The 17,336-nt window shown below is 44.2% G+C and overlaps 1 protein-coding gene across 3 annotated transcripts in view; it reads left to right on the top strand.

Moving 5' to 3' along the window:
• Positions 1–17,336, top strand: part of LOC109878414 (formin-like protein 3) — a 91,539-nt gene that overhangs the window by 61,303 nt on the left and 12,900 nt on the right. For all 3 annotated transcript variants that reach the window (XR_004203716.1, XM_031794593.1, XM_031794594.1), the window contains exons 5-18: positions 2,151–2,297; positions 3,251–3,359; positions 3,603–3,679; positions 4,514–4,607; positions 10,463–10,648; positions 10,986–11,135; positions 12,279–12,380; positions 12,705–13,083; positions 13,459–13,551; positions 13,961–14,085; positions 14,598–14,800; positions 15,946–16,249; positions 16,508–16,588; positions 17,105–17,234. Coding sequence is in view for 2 of the 3 variants with exons in the window: in XM_031794593.1 (XP_031650453.1) it covers positions 2,151–2,297; positions 3,251–3,359; positions 3,603–3,679; positions 4,514–4,607; positions 10,463–10,648; positions 10,986–11,135; positions 12,279–12,380; positions 12,705–13,083; positions 13,459–13,551; positions 13,961–14,085; positions 14,598–14,800; positions 15,946–16,249; positions 16,508–16,588; positions 17,105–17,234 (2,180 nt within the window). In the remaining variant the exon portion in view is untranslated. The remainder of the gene's footprint in view (positions 1–2,150; positions 2,298–3,250; positions 3,360–3,602; positions 3,680–4,513; positions 4,608–10,462; positions 10,649–10,985; positions 11,136–12,278; positions 12,381–12,704; positions 13,084–13,458; positions 13,552–13,960; positions 14,086–14,597; positions 14,801–15,945; positions 16,250–16,507; positions 16,589–17,104; positions 17,235–17,336) is intronic.

Below are 17,336 nucleotides of genomic sequence, written 5' to 3'. Positions count from 1 at the left end.
GTTTTAAACGTTTAGAAATCTCACAGTATGAACTTTGCTATAGCTTTCTTTTATTCCTGGTACTACTACTACTATTACTGCAGACACGGTCATCTGAGACATCCGATTGGCTAGCGGTAGAATCTCGAATCTCGTGCTTGTCTCTGTGGGCTGATATTTCTGCACGGCAGTCTCAGGGCTACTGTGGCGCATCTTAGAGGGAACATTGCTTATGGGTATTTTTCCAACAATGCAGAATAAAAGATAAAGATAGAAAATTCAATAAAATAGAAGTAGTGACACAAGGAATAAATAGGTTGGACTTGATTGTCTGTGCTTTTATATTGTCATGCTGGCATATTATGGACCTGAATGGGAATGACTGAGCCTGTCACCTCTTTGTTGCACTAAGCTTTACTGTGCAGTTCTACTGTATAACATAACCTTTGACCTTTTACCAAGCTGCATTTCTAACCTAATCTACCTCGACCCCCTTCTGCCCATCTGTCTGTCTGTCTGTCTGTCTGTCTGTCTGTCTGTCTGTCTGTCTGTCTGTCTGTCTGTCTGTCTGTCTGTCTGTCTGTCTGTCTGTCTGTCTGTCTGTCTGTCTGTCTGTCTGTCTGTCTGTCTGTCTGTCTGTCTGTCTGTCTGTCTGTCTGTCTGTCTGTCTGTCTGTCTGTCTGTCTGTCTTCTGTCTGTCTGTCTGTCTGTCTGTCTGTCTGTCTGTCTGTCTGTCTGTCTGTCTGTCTGTCTGTCTGTCTGTCTGTCTGTCTGTTCTGTCTGTCTGTCTGTCTGTCTGTCTGTCTGTCTGTCTGTCTGTCTGTCTGTCTGTCTGTCTGTCTGTCTGTCTGTCTGTCTGTCTGTCTGTCTGTCTGTCTGTCTGTCTGTCTGTCTGTCTGTCTGTCTGTCTGTCTGTCTGTCTGTCTGTCTGTCTGTCTGTCTGTCTGTCTGTCTGTCTGTCTGTCTGTCTGTCTGTCTGTCTGTCTGTCTGTCTGTCTGTCTGTCTGTCTGTCTGTCTGTCTGTCTGTCTGTCTGTCTGTCTGTCTGTCTGTCTGTCTGTCTGTCTGTCTGTCTGTCTGTCTGTCTGTCTGTCTGTCTGTCTGTCTGTCTGTCTGTCTGTCTGTCTGTCTGTCTGTCTGTCTGTCTGTCTGTCTGTCTGTCTGTCTGTCTGTCTGTCTGTCTGTCTGTCTGTCTGTCTGTCTGTCTGTCTGTCTGTCTGTCTGTCTGTCTGTCTGTCTGTCTGTCTGTCTGTCTGTCTGTCTGTCTGTCTGTCTGTCTGTCTGTCTGTCTGTCTGTCTGTCTGTCTGTCTGTCTGTCTGTCTGTCTGTCTGTCTGTCTGTCTGTCTGTCTGTCTGTCTGTCTGTCTGTCTGTCTGTCTGTCTGTCTGTCTGTCTGTCTGTCTGTCTGTCTGTCTGTCTGTCTGTCTGTCTGTCTGTCTGTCTGTCTGTCTGTCTGTCTGTCTGTCTGTCTGTCTGTCTGTCTGTCTGTCTGTCTGTCTGTCTGTCTGTCTGTCTGTCTGTCTGTCTGTCTGTCTGTCTGTCTGTCTGTCTGTCTGTCTGTCTGTCTGTCTGTCTGTCTGTCTGTCTGTCTGTCTGTCTGTCTGTCTGTCTGTCTGTCTGTCTGTCTGTCTGTCTGTCTGTCTGTCTGTCTGTCTGTCTGTCTGTCTGTCTGTCTGTCTGTCTGTCTGTCTGTCTGTCTGTCTGTCTGTCTGTCTGTCTGTCTGTCTGTCTGTCTGTCTGTCTGTCTGTCTGTCTGTCTGTCTGTCTGTCTGTCTGTCTGTCTGTCTGTCTGTCTGTCTGTCTGTCTGTCTGTCTGTCTGTCTGTCTGTCTGTCTGTCTGTCTGTCTGTCTGTCTGTCTGTCTGTCTGTCTGTCTGTCTGTCTGTCTGTCTGTCTGTCTGTCTGTCTGTCTGTCTGTCTGTCTGTCTGTCTGTCTGTCTGTCTGTCTGTCTGTCTGTCTGTCTGTCTGTCTGTCTGTCTGTCTGTCTGTCTGTCTGTCTGTCTGTCTGTCTGTCTGTCTGTCTGTCTGTCTGTCTGTCTGTCTGTCTGTCTGTCTGTCTGTCTGTCTGTCTGTCTGTCTGTCTGTCTGTCTGTCTGTCTGTCTGTCTGTCTGTCTGTCTGTCTGTCTGTCCGTCCGTCCGTCCTTCTGCTTGTCTGTCCGTCCGTTGCCCAGGTTGAATTTTGAGGGTCTGGAGATGGGGGAGGAGATTTCCCTGGACAAGTCTAAGTCCTGGAGTAGGTCTATAGAGGATCTCCATCAGGGCAGCACTCAGCCTTTCTGTAACACGCTGGTCCGCTCTGCGCGCCAGTCTGTTCTCCGGTACGTATCGTTTACTACTGTGTTGCTGCTGTTACTGTGCCTTGCTCCACTAACCCTTGGCCCTGACGTATGTCAGCATGTTAGCATGTCAGCTAGTCCTCTGCTATGATGATGATGATGATGGTGGCATGATGTTGAGTGGCCTGGGTCTGGAGAGGACGTGATAGGATAAGATGATAAGTGATGGGGTGTGTGTCATCACTCCTGAACTCACTGCAGGGGGTTATGGGTTAATCTGTCTGCTGTTACAGGGACAGACGGAGACAGAATGGTTGTTTTTTGGTCATCTGCACTGTGCGTTTCCTTCCATGTTTGATGATCTTCCTCCATCCAGATGTGTTCCACTGTTCTGTCATGGACAGATTAGGCCCAGCTGTTCTGAGCTCCACATGTGGGCCGTCTGCCCTGTGATTCTTCATCCAGTGAGCACATCAAGCCAAAGAGAGGAGACCCAGGAGATTCTGTATCAAAAAGCAGAAGCAGAAAAGAAATAGGCGAGAAAAGAGAGAGACAGAAAGATGAGAGGATGTGGAGGATAGACTGCTCTGTGATGAGCAGACATAAGCCTGGGGACAAACGGGTGTCAGGAAACCACCCAGAATGCATCAGTAACCACATGGGTCATTTCGGGTCCCTCTGCTCTGCCAAATACCCTCTGTGATTCACTTTGAGCTTGGTGGTGCTGGAGCACAAACCCAGTAGATACAGTCACATGGCTGCCAGATATTGTACAGCACTGAGCCTCATTTATACCTCACTTCCTGCTGTTCCAAATCAAGATGTCACAAAACACATTATGAACACACAATGAAGATGGGCTCTGACTGTTTAGATCAACCAAGAAGAATGAAGTGGAATCATACATTGTTGTTGTTGTGGTTGTTGTTTTTGTCGTATGATAACTAAACATAGAATAAAAACATGTTGTTGTTGACCTTTGCCCTCTGTTGCAGCTATGGCACAGCACCGAACAGCAAAACCATCAAGAACTCACTACTCGTGAGCCAGAAGGACGACGTGCACGTTTGCATCATGTGCTTGCGAGCCATAATGAACTACCAGGTACTGACTGGGGATATCCACTATCAAAGCAACCCCCTGTCACCAATATACATTATAACCACAAATCACTATTCTCTCTCGTTACAAAACAAATGGAAAGGGCATATGCAGCCTAATTTTCTATTTAAGAGTCTGCTGTGTCTGCTGTAGATGTGTGTGACGTTTCCTGTATGAGCCGCCACAGAGGAGAGTGTTCTTCTGTTTGACCACATCTGGTTGTATCTCTGTTTCCTCTATCTCCAGTATGGCTTCAACCTGGTCATGTCGCACGCACACGCAGTCAACGAAATAGCCCTCAGTCTGAACAATAGGAACTCGAGGTGAGCAGAACTCAGGCCCGGCCCTGCCTCCTTAGCTTGAGAATAGCCATTTTAAAAGATTCTTATAAAGATTCATATACAAACCAAGATAGTGCAGAGAGAACCCTTGTCACAAGTGAGGATGAGCCAAGCAAGGAGGCAGTCCTTGTATGCACAAGTCTGACCCACAATAAGAAGTCAAGGTAAGAACTCAGGCCACCTCCCCAGCTTGAGAGTATTAAGGGTGGGTCAGGGTGTAGATCAAGGTGTAGGTCAGGCAAAAGGTGAAACATTTGATCAGCCTATTCATATGATACACCTCTCCTTCTCCACGGGGCGCGGGGGGCTCCCATCGGCATTCTCTGTGAAGTTGGGGGGGGGGGGGCTCCCATCTGGCAAAAGATTGATTTGCATCCAAAATTGCACCCTATTCCTTATTTAGTGCACAACTTTTGAGAAGGGCCAATAGGCCGCTGGTCAAAAGTAGTGCACAATTTAGGGAATAGGGTGCCATTTGGGACAAGCCCCGTTATACATCCAGTTTGTTAGAGGAATGTTTAGTATAGAGGGGATTACAGTGTTTAAGCATCATAATGACCTCTTTTAGCATAAGTTCTGCTAGAGCCGCGATCCGTCCCTGCTATCCTGCTTCTATGTGGGTGTTAAACATCAAAGTATGGATTTATGCATTACAGCTTCTCTATGTCTTCATGCAGTGCTTTACCAAGTGTTTAGAATGTATACAGTTGATGGAGAGATGACATATCTTTAAAGATTAAATGTATCAAAGCCATAGTGTGGTGGACATGAACCACATACAGGTGGAATACAGTTTGTTTTTTGTTTTGTCTACAGGACTAAAGCCCTGGTTCTGGAGCTGCTGGCTGCGGTGTGTCTGGTTAGAGGAGGCCATGAGATCATACTCTCTGCCTTCGACAACTTCAAAGAGGTGCAGTACAGCACACATCTACAGGAAAATGCTAACAATAGTTCATCCACCAGATCTGATTCAGATACTTTCAGGGTTTGATTGTGTGCCAGGTGGATCGGGTTTAGGGCTGTGGTGGTCACAAAATGTAGTCAGCTGGTGATTGTCAAGCAAATAACTGTCAGTCTCATGGTGATTGACCCTTAAATTAACATAAACACATTTAGCATCTCCTAGCATTCACACATACAGTGGGGCAAAAAAGTATTTAGTCAGCCACCAATTGTGCAAGTTCTCCCACTTAAAAATATGAGAGAGGCCTGTAATTTTCATCATAGGTACACTTCAACTATGACAGACAAAATGAGAAAGAAAATCACATTGTAGGATTTTTTATGAATTTATTTGCAAATTATGGTGTAAAATAAGTATTATAAATATTTTCTCCAAACGATTTGAGGGAGTGCGCACATGCGGCTATTCTGTGTTGAGCGGTTAAATTCTTGGCGCACCCATCCCGCTAGCGGGATCATTTTCGTTAACATCCGCTAATTGCAGAGCGCCAAATTCAAATTAAATTACAAAAAATATTTAATTTTCTTGAAATCACAAGTGCAATATAGCAAAACACAGCGTAGCTTGTTATTAATCCACCTGGCATGTCAGATTTCAAAAAAGCCTTTTGACGAAAGCTATCCAAGCGTTTATGTAAGGACATCTCTCTCAGCAGACAAAACATTACAAACAGCTAGCAGCAAAGTAGATTGGTCACGAGAGTCAGAAAAGCAATAAAATGAATCGCTTTCCTTTGATGATCTTTGGATGTTTGCACTCACGAGACTCCCAGTTACTGTCACGTTCTGACCTTAGTTCTGTTATTATATCTTTGTTTTAGTATGGTCAGGGCGTGAGTTGGTTGGCTTGTCTATGTTAGTTTTTCTATAATTTGGGATTCCTGTGTTCGGCCTAGTATGGTTCTCAATCAGAGGCAGCTGTCAATCATTGTCCCTGATTGAGAATCATACTTAGGTAGCCTGGGTTTCACTTTTGGGTTGTGGGTGTTTGTTTTCCGTGTGAGTGTTTGGTCCACACGGTACTGTTTCGGTTTTGTATATTCACGTCATCGTTTATTGTTTTGTTCGAGTGTTCTATTGTCTTTATTTAAAACATTATGGACACTTACCACGCTGCGCATTGGTCCTCCGATCCTTCTCGCTACTCCTCATCAGAAGAGGAGGACGAGAACCCTTACAGTTAAACAATAAATGTTCCTTTTGTTCAATAAAGATTATTTTCATATCCAAAATACCTCCATTTGGTTGGCGCATTATGTTCAGAAATCCACAGGCTCGAGCGGTCACGACGGGGCAGACGAAAATTCCAAATAGTAGCCGTAAAGTTCGTAGAAACATGTCAAACGTATTTTATAATCAATCCTCAGGTTGTTTTTACAATAAATAATCGATCATATTTAAACCGGACTGTAGCTTTTTCAATAGGAGAGAGAGAGAAAATGTCTGCTCCAAGCTACTTGCGCATGCAAAACTCTGCTGGCACCCAGCCATCCACTGACGCAATGTTTCTCACTAATTTTTCAGAATAAAAGCCTGAAACTATGTCTAAAGACTGTTCAGACCACGTGGGAGCCATAGGAAAATTAATCTGGTTGATATCCCTTTAAATGGAGGGAAGGCATGCTATGGAACAGGGAGCTTTCAAAATAGAAGGCATTTCCTCTTTGGATTTTCCTGGTTTTCGCCTGCAATATCAGTTCTGTTATACTCACATACAATATTTTGGCAGTTTTGGAAACTTTAGAGTGTTGCATATTCTAGATTCTGTGCCTGAGAAATAGGCAGTTTCATTTGGGTACGTTTTTCATCCAAACATCAAAATACTGCCCCCTACACCCAAGAGGTTAACAAAGAAATAGGTCCTCCTATATGTTTATTTTAGAGTTATTCATGTAACTTTAGTTGTTCTACAAACGTTGGCCTATATGTTTTGATTTGTAACATTGTTAGGCTGCATGATGAGACTCTAATGATGATTTGAAAAAGGCTTGAAAGGCTTGGTCTCTTTGTTTTCTGCACAGGCTGTACACACTCCAATAGTATCTCATTCACAATTTGACAAGCACCTGATAATGCCTCGAATTTCACAGCGGCATCCCCTTTGTGGCCGTAATGCACCCTAAAAACATCCATGCCTTCTGCGTCCCGGAGTGCTGCATTGTGCCCTTCTCCCTGAGTGTGCTGCCGTATCCGAAGCGTCTCACTCACACGCCTCTCCGTCACGTGACGGGACGCAACCGCGGGCGTCCTTATCCAATTCCGAGGTGCAAATGGAAGATATTGGAAGAACTGTCCACATTTACTTTTCGTCAGCCAACAAGATGAGTAGGCCTAACAAACAGCAAAAGCACCAGCCTATCTCAATCTACTATCCCCATAGTACAAAAGCCAACCTACTCTATTCTGTGCGAGAAATAATTATTTCAAACATAGTCTGGGTCAGTTGTGGGATGTGATAGATCCCAAATTAATACAAACCTTTTTTATGCAATGTGGCTGACGCAACAGATCAGAACGTTTAGCTTAAAATGTTGATCATTATTAGGCTATTCCTTCACATTATAAGCTCAGCAAGGCGCACATGGCAGTAGGCTATAAATGTAAATGTTCCATTAGTGGGAAACACCATTATCAAAAGTGACCGCAAATGCAATCATACATGTAATGCTTTTATTATGAAGGTACATATTTATGCTAGAAATGATCTTCCCCAAACTAGAAACTCACACGCTGCTTATATATGTGTCACGACCTGACCATAGAAAACGTTTTATTCTTTATGTTGGTTAGGTCGGGGTGTGACAAGGGTCGGTCATTTAGGGGATTATGTTTCTATGTTGGCCAGATATGGTTCCCAATCAGAGGCAGCTGTTTGTTGTTGTCTCTGATTGGGGATCATATTTAAGCAGCCATTTCCCCTTCATGCTTTGTGGGATCTTGACTATGGATAGTTGCCAATTAGCACTATTGTTAGCGTCACGGTTCGTTTGAGATGTATTGTTTTTGTTTTGCTGTGAGTTTCACTTAGTAATAAAAAGATGTGGAACACAGATCACACTGCGCTTTGGTCCACTTATTATGATGTTTGTGACAATATGCCAGTTAGGCTCTACACCCCTTGTCAAGCGGATTAAAGTGCTTCATTAAAGTTATTTGGCCACTTTAGCTGTGATACACACCTTATCAATGGGCTAGACTACATACTGTGATACTAACCTTATTAAAACATATAGGCCTATGGGCTAGGCTACATGAGGTGTGATACTGACATTATTAAAACATATAGGCCTATGGGCTAGACTACATGAGGTGTGATACTAGCCTTATTAAAACATATAGGCCTATGGGCTAGACTACATGAGGTGTGATACTGACCTTATTAAAACATATAGGCCTATGGGCTAGGCTACATGAGGTGTGATACTAGCCTTATTAAAACATATAGGCCTATGGGCTAGGCTACATGAGGTGTGATACTAACCTTATTAAAACATATAGGCCTATGGGCTAGGCTACATGAGGTGTGATACTAGCCTTATTAAAACATATAGGCCTATGGGTTAGACTACATGAGGTGTGATACTAGCCTTATTAAAACATATAGACCTATGGGCTAGGCTACATGAGGTGTGATACTAGCCTTATTAAAACATATAGGCCTATGGGCTAGGCTACATGAGGTGTGATACTAGCCTTATTAAAACATATAGGCCTATGGGCTAGGCTACATGAGGTGTGATACTAACCTTATTAAAACATATAGGCCTATGGGCTAGGCTACATGAGGTGTGATACTGACATTATTAAAACATATAGGCCTATGGGCTAGGCTACATGAGGTGTGCGACTATGATTCCAACAAGTCACAAAAAAAGGCAATGTTTCTTATGCTGGGCATCATTCACAAGTGATAATATATAATTCACAAGTGATAGGCTAATATTGTCACACATCTCACACATAGTCTCACACATCAGACTATTCCTGATTTAATCTTGTCTTTACATATGCTAAATAATATACGTATGACATTTGTTTTGATTTAGAATGGACCATTATCATGCATCTGTATCGAAACAGGGGCAGCGGAAAAAATACATGTCATCTATACACTTAAATAGCGAATGGAGGATGTTTTCCCCCTGTGGTTTATTTTCATACCAGCCAGGTGGGCTATACTCCTGTTGTAAATATATGCAATGTGCTTAATATTAGGAAAGTAGAGAAATAGATATAGTAGGCCCAGCCTATAGAATGCTGATGGGAGCTCCCATCGCTCTGTTTTCTCCTGCAATTTTATAGCCTATAGAAATGTTGCAGAACATGAGCTTATGGGCTCTCATGGAGTGTTAGATTAGATTTTCAGGTACATTTGCATTGATGTCAGAGTGATTAGAGGGACAATAGAGTGCTGAGTACCAGGCAGTTAGCAAGTTTGGTAGACTACTAATGACCATCAGCAGCATCAGAGCTTGGAGAAGCCTAATTACCGTGACTAAACGTCATGCCGGTGTGGCGGCAATACGGTCACCCTAATAGGGACTATTCCACTAGTTCCATTGTGCCATGCAAGCTCAATCAATAAAGCAAATACTACTTGAACACAGTTCTGCAAAGGCCAAAACCCTGCCATGTATAGGGCTATTAGTCTCATTAAGCCATCAGATATGAGGTGACCTTGATAAGGTTCAACTTTGGGAGTGAGTGGATCACAAAGGTTTGCTTAGCCTTTACAGCCTGAATAGTCATCTAAACACCGGAACAACCCAATTACTCTGAGCAATCTGCAGAGCCCCAATGCTTTAATCAGCCACCCAGTCACAATAATGTGGGATTCAACCAATAGCTTTGTAGTGGGATTTAAAAATGTCATCATAATGACAGTTGACACATTACTGAAATGTTTTGGGCCCTTGTAAAAAATAGTGCAGTATATAGGAGATAGGGTGCCATTTGGGAAGCAGACCTGGTTTATAGCCATATTAGTACTGTAATTAAGTATTTATTACAGCACAACAACTCTAGGTTAAAGAATGCTGATATGGAATAAGGGATTGTGTCTTTATTCAAATCTGAGGGTTATCTTTAGGTTGGGAAATCAGCTCTGTGTTTGTGTGTGTGTGTGTGTGTGTGTGTGTGTGTGTGTGTAATCGTTTGTGTGTGTGTGTGTGTGTAATCGTTTGTGTGTGTGTGTGTAATCGTTTATGTGTGTGTGTGTGTGTGTGTGTGTGTGTGTGTGTGTCTGGCGAGATCTTTATCCCTTTGCCTTATTTTCTTATGTTCCCTTCCCATGAATTCCTATAATCAGGAGGTATTTTCATTCCAAATGGAGTGTGTTGACACTCATATCCTTGGCATACCAGGTGGCATTTTTTGTTGTTTTTATCATACTTCATGAATATACTGAAGTCTATTGAAGTACTTCCATGATAAATGTAATTTCAAATATATTTAATGCCTTTAATGTCAACTTTCTTAGGGTTTCATTAGGCATTCTGTTGGGAAGGAAGATGATCAGTAATTCAAAATAAAAATAAAAGGTAAATAGTCACTCTCTAACCTGAGACTCTGTAATACAGCACAGGAACTGTATTTTACAAAGAGACAGCCATACATTATGTCAAATTTATATAAAAAATATTGGACCATATCGGACACTGAAGTGGTTCAGAAGGGAACATAACTGAACTGCGTCCTACTCTACTGGACTGGAAGATTACTTTTTTCACTGCTTGGCAAACCTCCCCAAAAGATACTCAGCTCTGTATTGATCTAATACATACTCATTCTTTTCCTTTTCAGGTGTGCAAGGAGAAGCATCGCTTTGAGAAGCTGATGGACTATTTCCGTGTGGAGGATGGGAACATCGACTTCATGGTGGCCTGCATGCAGTTCATCAACATCATGGTTCACTCAGTAGAAGACATGAACTTCAGGGTTCACCTGCAGTATGAGTTCACCAAGCTGGGCCTTGACGACTACCTGGAGGTATGGAGGACGCTATAATTACAATATAATAATTCATGTAAATCATGTGTTCATGAACAGTCACTAAAACCAGGGCCTGGATTTGACCTGGTCAGGTCAGGAAAAACTTCTGGCCCAACATCTACTTGAATGAAGTCTCCAAGGAGCCATACATAGGCTATTTCTTATGCCTTTTGATATCGCATTTGAAGGCAGGAAGTGGAAATGGTCATTTTAAGTTCTGTCCTTTTTCCAAGATGCCTTTAAAATGTTACCTCTAAGGTACCTTCACATATACCTCTAAGGTATGTGTCTTACTGTGACTCACTGACCTGAATCTCTCCTTCTCTCCCTACAGAAATCCAAGTACACAGAGAGTGACAAGCTGTCAGTCCAGATTCAGGCCTACCTGGACAATGTGTTTGATGTGGGCGGGCTGCTGGAGGACGCGGAGACCAAGAATGTGGCTCTGGAGAAGGTGGAGGAACTGGAGGAACACCTGTCCCACGTAAGAACCACCAGACCACCAGACTGACCACCAGACTGACCACCAGACTGACCACCAGGCTGATCACCAGGCTGACCACCAGACTGACCACCAGAATTACCACCAGGCTGACCACCAGGCTGACCACCAGACTGACCACCAGACTGACCACCAGAATGACCACCAGGCTGACCACCAGAAAGACCACCAGACTGACCACCAGACTGACCACCAGACCACCAGACTGAGCACCAGACTGACTACCAGACCACCAGACTGACCACCAGACTGACCACCAGGCTGACCACCAGAATGACCACCAGGCTGACCACCAGACTGACCACTAGACTGACCATGAATTCTATATGTGTCCTTTTCCCTTCTGAACAAAGTAATCAGGTACATCACTATTGTCTTTTCTGGTGTCAGTCCGTCAGTAATACAAGGAAACAATCCACCAAACTGTTCCAATGACAGAAAGGTCAGAGTTAGACGTGCCGTCATCCTAAGAATTTCAAAACAAACCCTGCTTTCAGGGACCAGGAATTATGGGGGAGGAAGAGAGCGAAACATTCCACCCTTTAGTTTACAACACGTGTTATCTGTCCAAATTCAAAAGTGAAAACTGTGTCAGTTCAGCCTCACTTACACTGCCTGTGTCATGTTACTAGTTATATCACATTTCTTATTAATGCTGCAGAGATTACAGTTCAGGAGAGAGAGAGAGAGAGACAGAGAGAAAGAGAGAGAGAGAGAGAGGGGAGAGAGAGAGAGAGAGAGAGAATAGAGAGAGAGAGAGGGGAGAGAGAGAGAGAGAGAGAGAATAGAGAGAGAGAGAGAGAATAGAGAGAGAGAGAGAGAATAGAGAGAGAGAGAGGGGAGAGAGAGAGAGGAGAGAGAGAGGGGAAAGAGAGAGAGAGAGAGAGAGGGGAGAGAGAGAGAGAGAGAGGAGAGAGAGAGAGGGGGGAGAGAGAGAGAGAGAGAAAGCGAGAAAGAAAGAAAAAGGGAGTGGATCTGGGCGAGATGCCCGCGTTGGACTTTACTGGATCAATGCTTTAATTCATCTCCTCCTCCCCTTTCTCCATCCCTCTTGTCCCATCTGTTCACTCTCCATGCCTCCTACCTTCTCTTTCTTTGCTCACCCTCCTGTCCACCCTGTACTAGGTGACAGAGAAGCTTCTGGATGTGGAGAATGAGACCATTATGAAAGTGGCTGACCTGGAGAAGCAGCTCCTGCAGAAGGACAAGGATCTCCACGTCATACGGGTAAGATGAGCTGGGGATCACGATTATGATACCGATTTCAATTATCATTCTATTTCTCATATACAGTATCAAATGTATGATTCAGAACAGCAATAGTATGTCTCAATGTTGTATTAATATGTTGTTGTGTAACAGTGTTTTACAACTCCTGGAGATCTATATGTACAGCAATGACATTAATGTTTGATCAACTATGCTCTAGCAAGAATGCTATGATTGCAAATTGATTGTCAGGAAATGGAGTGATTATGATCCTGTATAGTTTGTGGAGTCATCATAGTGTGGTTTCTCTCTCTGTCTCCCCCTGGTGGTCTGACCCAACAGGAGACGTACGAGTCGACCAACACCCAGGTCCACACCCTGAGGAGGATGATCAAGGAGAAGGACGCTGCCTTCCAGAGGAGCTTCAACATCGAGAAGCGCCTGCTGGAGATGGAACAGCAGGGGACCATCCGCCTCCGCAAGCAGCCGGACGGGGACATCGCCATCGAGCCCCTGGGAGGGGGCGGTGGTGGTGGTGGTGGAGGAGGACGGGGTGGAGGTCCGGGGGTGCCTCTCGGTGACTTTGGGCAGAACGGAGGGTTCTCAGTGGGGCCTGGAGGAGTAACAGGGCCAGGAGGACCAGGAGGACCAGGGACTAGTCTACCAAGGGCTAGTGAAGCACCACCTCCTCCTCCCCCCCCTCCACTTCCCTCTGCTCTAGGTACATTACCATGCACAGTTATAGTCTTTCACATCATTGTGCCGACTCCAAGTGTACTGTGTTGGCTTTCCATTCACTTTGTCCTTCACAGCAGGGGTTCTCAACCTTTTCCATTCTGAGGCCCACTGAAAGGTTCAGAATCACTGTTTACAGCATGGTTCCAGGAACTATGGTAACACACACAGCTGGATGGACGCACAAAATTAGTGTATGCCACCATAAACCAATATGATTGATCTTTTATTCATTGTACTGATTTGATACAGCCTGTTAGAGCTCCACTAGTCTCTCTCACAGACATTCATAATCCTGAGATTTTATTATGGCTCTATAGACTGCCGTTGTTTTATGCTGTGTTCGTCTTCTGTTCCACAGGAGAGAATGCTCCATGCCCACCCCCACCCCCTCCTATGGCCCCGCCTCTACCAGGAACTGCTCCCAATTTCATCCTCAATATGGGCCTATCAGGTAAGAGCTAGTATCAGCATCTAAATATACTTAAGGTGGAGTATAGAATGTGTTCAAAAGAATACAGTACACTATACAAGTCGGATTGTGTGATATGCCTGATTTTCTATGTAATGGTTGTCCTGATTTTCTATGTAATGATTGTCCTGATTTTCTATGTAATGGTTGTCCTGATTTTCTATGTAATGGTTGTCCTGATTTTCTATGTAATGGTTGTCCTGATTTTCTATGTAATGGTTCTGATTTTCTATGTAAAGGTTGTCCTGATTTTCTATATAGTGGCTGCCCTGATTTTCAATGTAATGGCTGTCCTGACTTTCGATGTAATAGCTGTCCTGATTTTCAATGTAATGGCTTTCCTGATGTTCTTTAAATTAATAATAAGCACTCTAATTTTGTCGGTTTGCAGCTATCAGGATCAAGAAGCCCATCAAGACCAAGTTCCGTCTGCCTATATTCAACTGGACCGCTCTGAAACCCAACCAGATCAACGGTACGGTCTTCAGTGAGATAGATGATGAAAGAGTACTAGAGGTGAGTCTACCAGTTCAGGACAAACATCCCTTTACGGGCCTTCATCTGACAGTTTACATCTTAATTAGGGGCCTTCATCTGACAGTTTACATCTTAACTAGGGGCCTTCATCTGACAGTTTACCTCTTAACTAGGGGCCTTCATCTGACAGTTTACCTCTTAACTAGGGGCCTGAGTTGTTCTTTGTCATGTTGGGTGGTCAGGAAAATAGGCCCTCAAAGCCCTACTTCTAATTAATTCAAGACCCCACTACTAATTAATTCAAGGCCCCACTCCTAATTAATTTAATGCCCCACACCTAATTCATTCAAGGCCCCACTCCTAATTCATTCAAGGCCCCACTCCTAATTCATTCAAGGCCCCACTCCTAATTCATTCAAGGCCCCACTCCTAATTCATTCAAGGCCCCACTCCTAACTCATTGAATGAAACATTCTCCTTCTCATAGAAAATGGACATGCATTGAGGTATCACGTTTGACTGAGTGTGTCGTGTGTGTTGTCTGTCTATAGGACCTGGATGTGGAGAAGTTTGAGGAACTGTTTAAGACCAAGGCCCAGGGTCCAGTGGTGGACCTGAGTGGCCCCAAGACCAAGGTATCTCAGAAGGCTATCAACAAGATCTCCCTGCTGGATGCAAACCGCTCCAAGAACCTGGCTATCACCCTGAGGAAGGCCAACAAGAGCACTGAAGAGATCTGCAAAGCCATACAGACGTATGTACTGTAGCCTATACCTCACTCTCTATCAATTAATCACATCAACAATTCAGTTGTCACAAAGTGCTTTACAGTAACCAGCCGAGACTTTCAAAGAGCAAGCAGAAGCACAGTGGCAAGGAAACACTCCCTAGGAAGAAACCTAGAGAGGAGCCAGACTCAGAAAAGAGGCCCATCCGCTGGCTAGCGCTTATGTTTCCAACCTGTCTCCTGTCCTGTCTGATGTTTCCAACCTGTCTCCTGTCCTGTCTGATGTTTCCAACCTGTCTCCTGTCCTGTCTGATGTTTCCAACCTGTCTCCTGTCCTGTCTGATGTTTCCAACCTGTCTCCTGTCCTGTCTGATGTTTCCAACCTGTCCTGTTTGATGTTTCTAACCTGTCCTGTCTGATGTTTCTAACCTGTCCTGTCTGATGTTTCCAACCTGTCTCCTGTCCTGTCTGATGTTTCTAACCTGTCCTGTTTGATGTTTCTAACCTGTCTCCTGTCCTGTCTGATGTTTCCAACCTGTCTCCTGTCCTGTCTGATGTTTCCAACCTGTCTCCTGTCTTATCTGATGTTACTAACCTGTCCTGTCTGATGTTTCTAACCTGTCCTGTCTGATGTTTCTAACCTGTCCTGTCTGATGTTTCTAACCTGTCCTGTCTGATGTTTCTAACCTGTCCTGTTTGATGTTTCAAACCTGTCCTGTCTGATGTTTCCAACCTGTCCTGTTTGATGTTTCCAACCTGTCTCCTGTCTTATCTGATGTTACTAACCTGTCCTGTCTGATGTTTCTAACCTGTCCTGTCTGATGTTTCTAACCTGTCCTGTTTGATGTTTCAAACCTGTCCTGTTTGATGTTTCAAACCTGTCCTGTCTGATGTTTCTAACCTGTCCTGTTTGATGTTTCAAACCTGTCCTGTCTGATGTTTCTAACCTGTCCTGTCTGATGTTTCTAACCTGTCCTGTTTGATGTTTCAAACCTGTCCTGTCTGATGTTTCTAACCTGTCCTGTCTTATGTTTCTAACCTGTCCTGTCTGATGTTTCTAACCTGTCCTGTCTGATGTTTCTAACCTGTCCTGTTTGATGTTTCAAACCTGTCCTGTCTGATGTTTCTAATCTTTCAGTATTGTAACCTGTACTATCTTTCTCTCCCTATAGCTTCGACCTGAAGGCCCTGCCGGTGGACTTCGTGGAGTGTCTGATGCGTTTCCTTCCAACGGAGGCGGAGGGGAAGATGATGCGTCAGTACGAGCGGGAGCGGCGACCGCTGGACGCGCTGACGGACGAGGACCGATTCATGCTCTTCTTCTCCAAGATCGAACGGCTCACCCAGAGGATGAATATCATTACGTTCGTAGGGAACTTCTCAGACAACGTCAACATGCTAACCCCGCAGCTCAACGCCATCATCGCAGCGTCCGCATCCGTCAAGTCTTCACCCAAGTTAAAACGAATGCTAGAGGTAAGGGTTCTCTCATCGTCCATCATCAATGATTTAGCTGGTTTGAATTGGAAGAGAAGCATCCTTTCACATTAGCAGTCAGTGGTGAGTTTCCCAAAATATTCATAGCACAAAGATCATCCAGGTCAATTGTAGGCAATGGACGAAAGATGCTCTTAGTGTAACAAATATGTAGGGAAACCGAGTAGCTTTTGCTTGACCACTGCCACATTAGTATGGTGCTAAGATGTTTATTCTTTACTTTCTGTACTCGCACAGATCATCTTAGCCCTGGGAAACTACATGAACAGCAGCAAGAGAGGATCTGTGTATGGCTTCAAACTACAAAGTCTTGATCTGGTGAGTACTGTACGATACAAAGTAGCACATTCTAGAGAGCGGCTCTCTGTAAGTCCTCAAGAGACTGCTCAAGGGCTACACTTTTCAAGGTGTACTCCTCCAGAATGAAAGAGCCATGTATTCTGGACATTTATTCAGTTCCAGGTAGTAATCAGTAATACAAGGCTACACTTGTACACTTGTTTCAAGGTTGATAAAAGACACTGATATGTATTCTGGTTGTGTATATATTTTTCTCTGTCAACTGCCGGACACTAGTTATAAAAGGCGCCATGTGTATCAGTGGAGGCTGAGTGGAGAAGGATCATAATAATGGCTGGAACGGAGACAATGGAATGGGATCAAACCATGTATTTGATGCCATTCCACCTATTCCGCTCCAGCCATTACCACGAGCCCGTCCTCCCCAATTAAGGTGCCACCAACCTCCTGTGATGTGTACACTTGTTTCAAAATGTACTCCTCCAGAGCGAGTGAAAAGAGCCTTGACTGATATGGAATTCTCTCCTCCCCCAGCTACTGGACACTAAGTCTACAGACAGGAAGATGACTCTGCTCCACTACATAGCTGTGGTTGTCAAGGAGAAGTATCCTGAGCTGGCTAACTTCTTCAACGAACTGCACTTTGTGGACAAAGCTGCTGCAGGTGACTACCGAGTTACACACACAGACACCATGCAACTTGAATGGATTCTTCTCTTCTCACTGTACAAAGACTATAGTACATGTGATGCACAGTTGAAATAAG

Source organism: Oncorhynchus kisutch, linkage group LG17, assembly GCF_002021735.2.
Source record: "Oncorhynchus kisutch isolate 150728-3 linkage group LG17, Okis_V2, whole genome shotgun sequence".
NCBI classification, from domain to species: domain Eukaryota; kingdom Metazoa; phylum Chordata; class Actinopteri; order Salmoniformes; family Salmonidae; genus Oncorhynchus; species Oncorhynchus kisutch.
The sequence above is the reverse complement of the archived record's forward strand: the minus strand, read 5'-3'. Positions and strand labels throughout refer to the sequence as shown.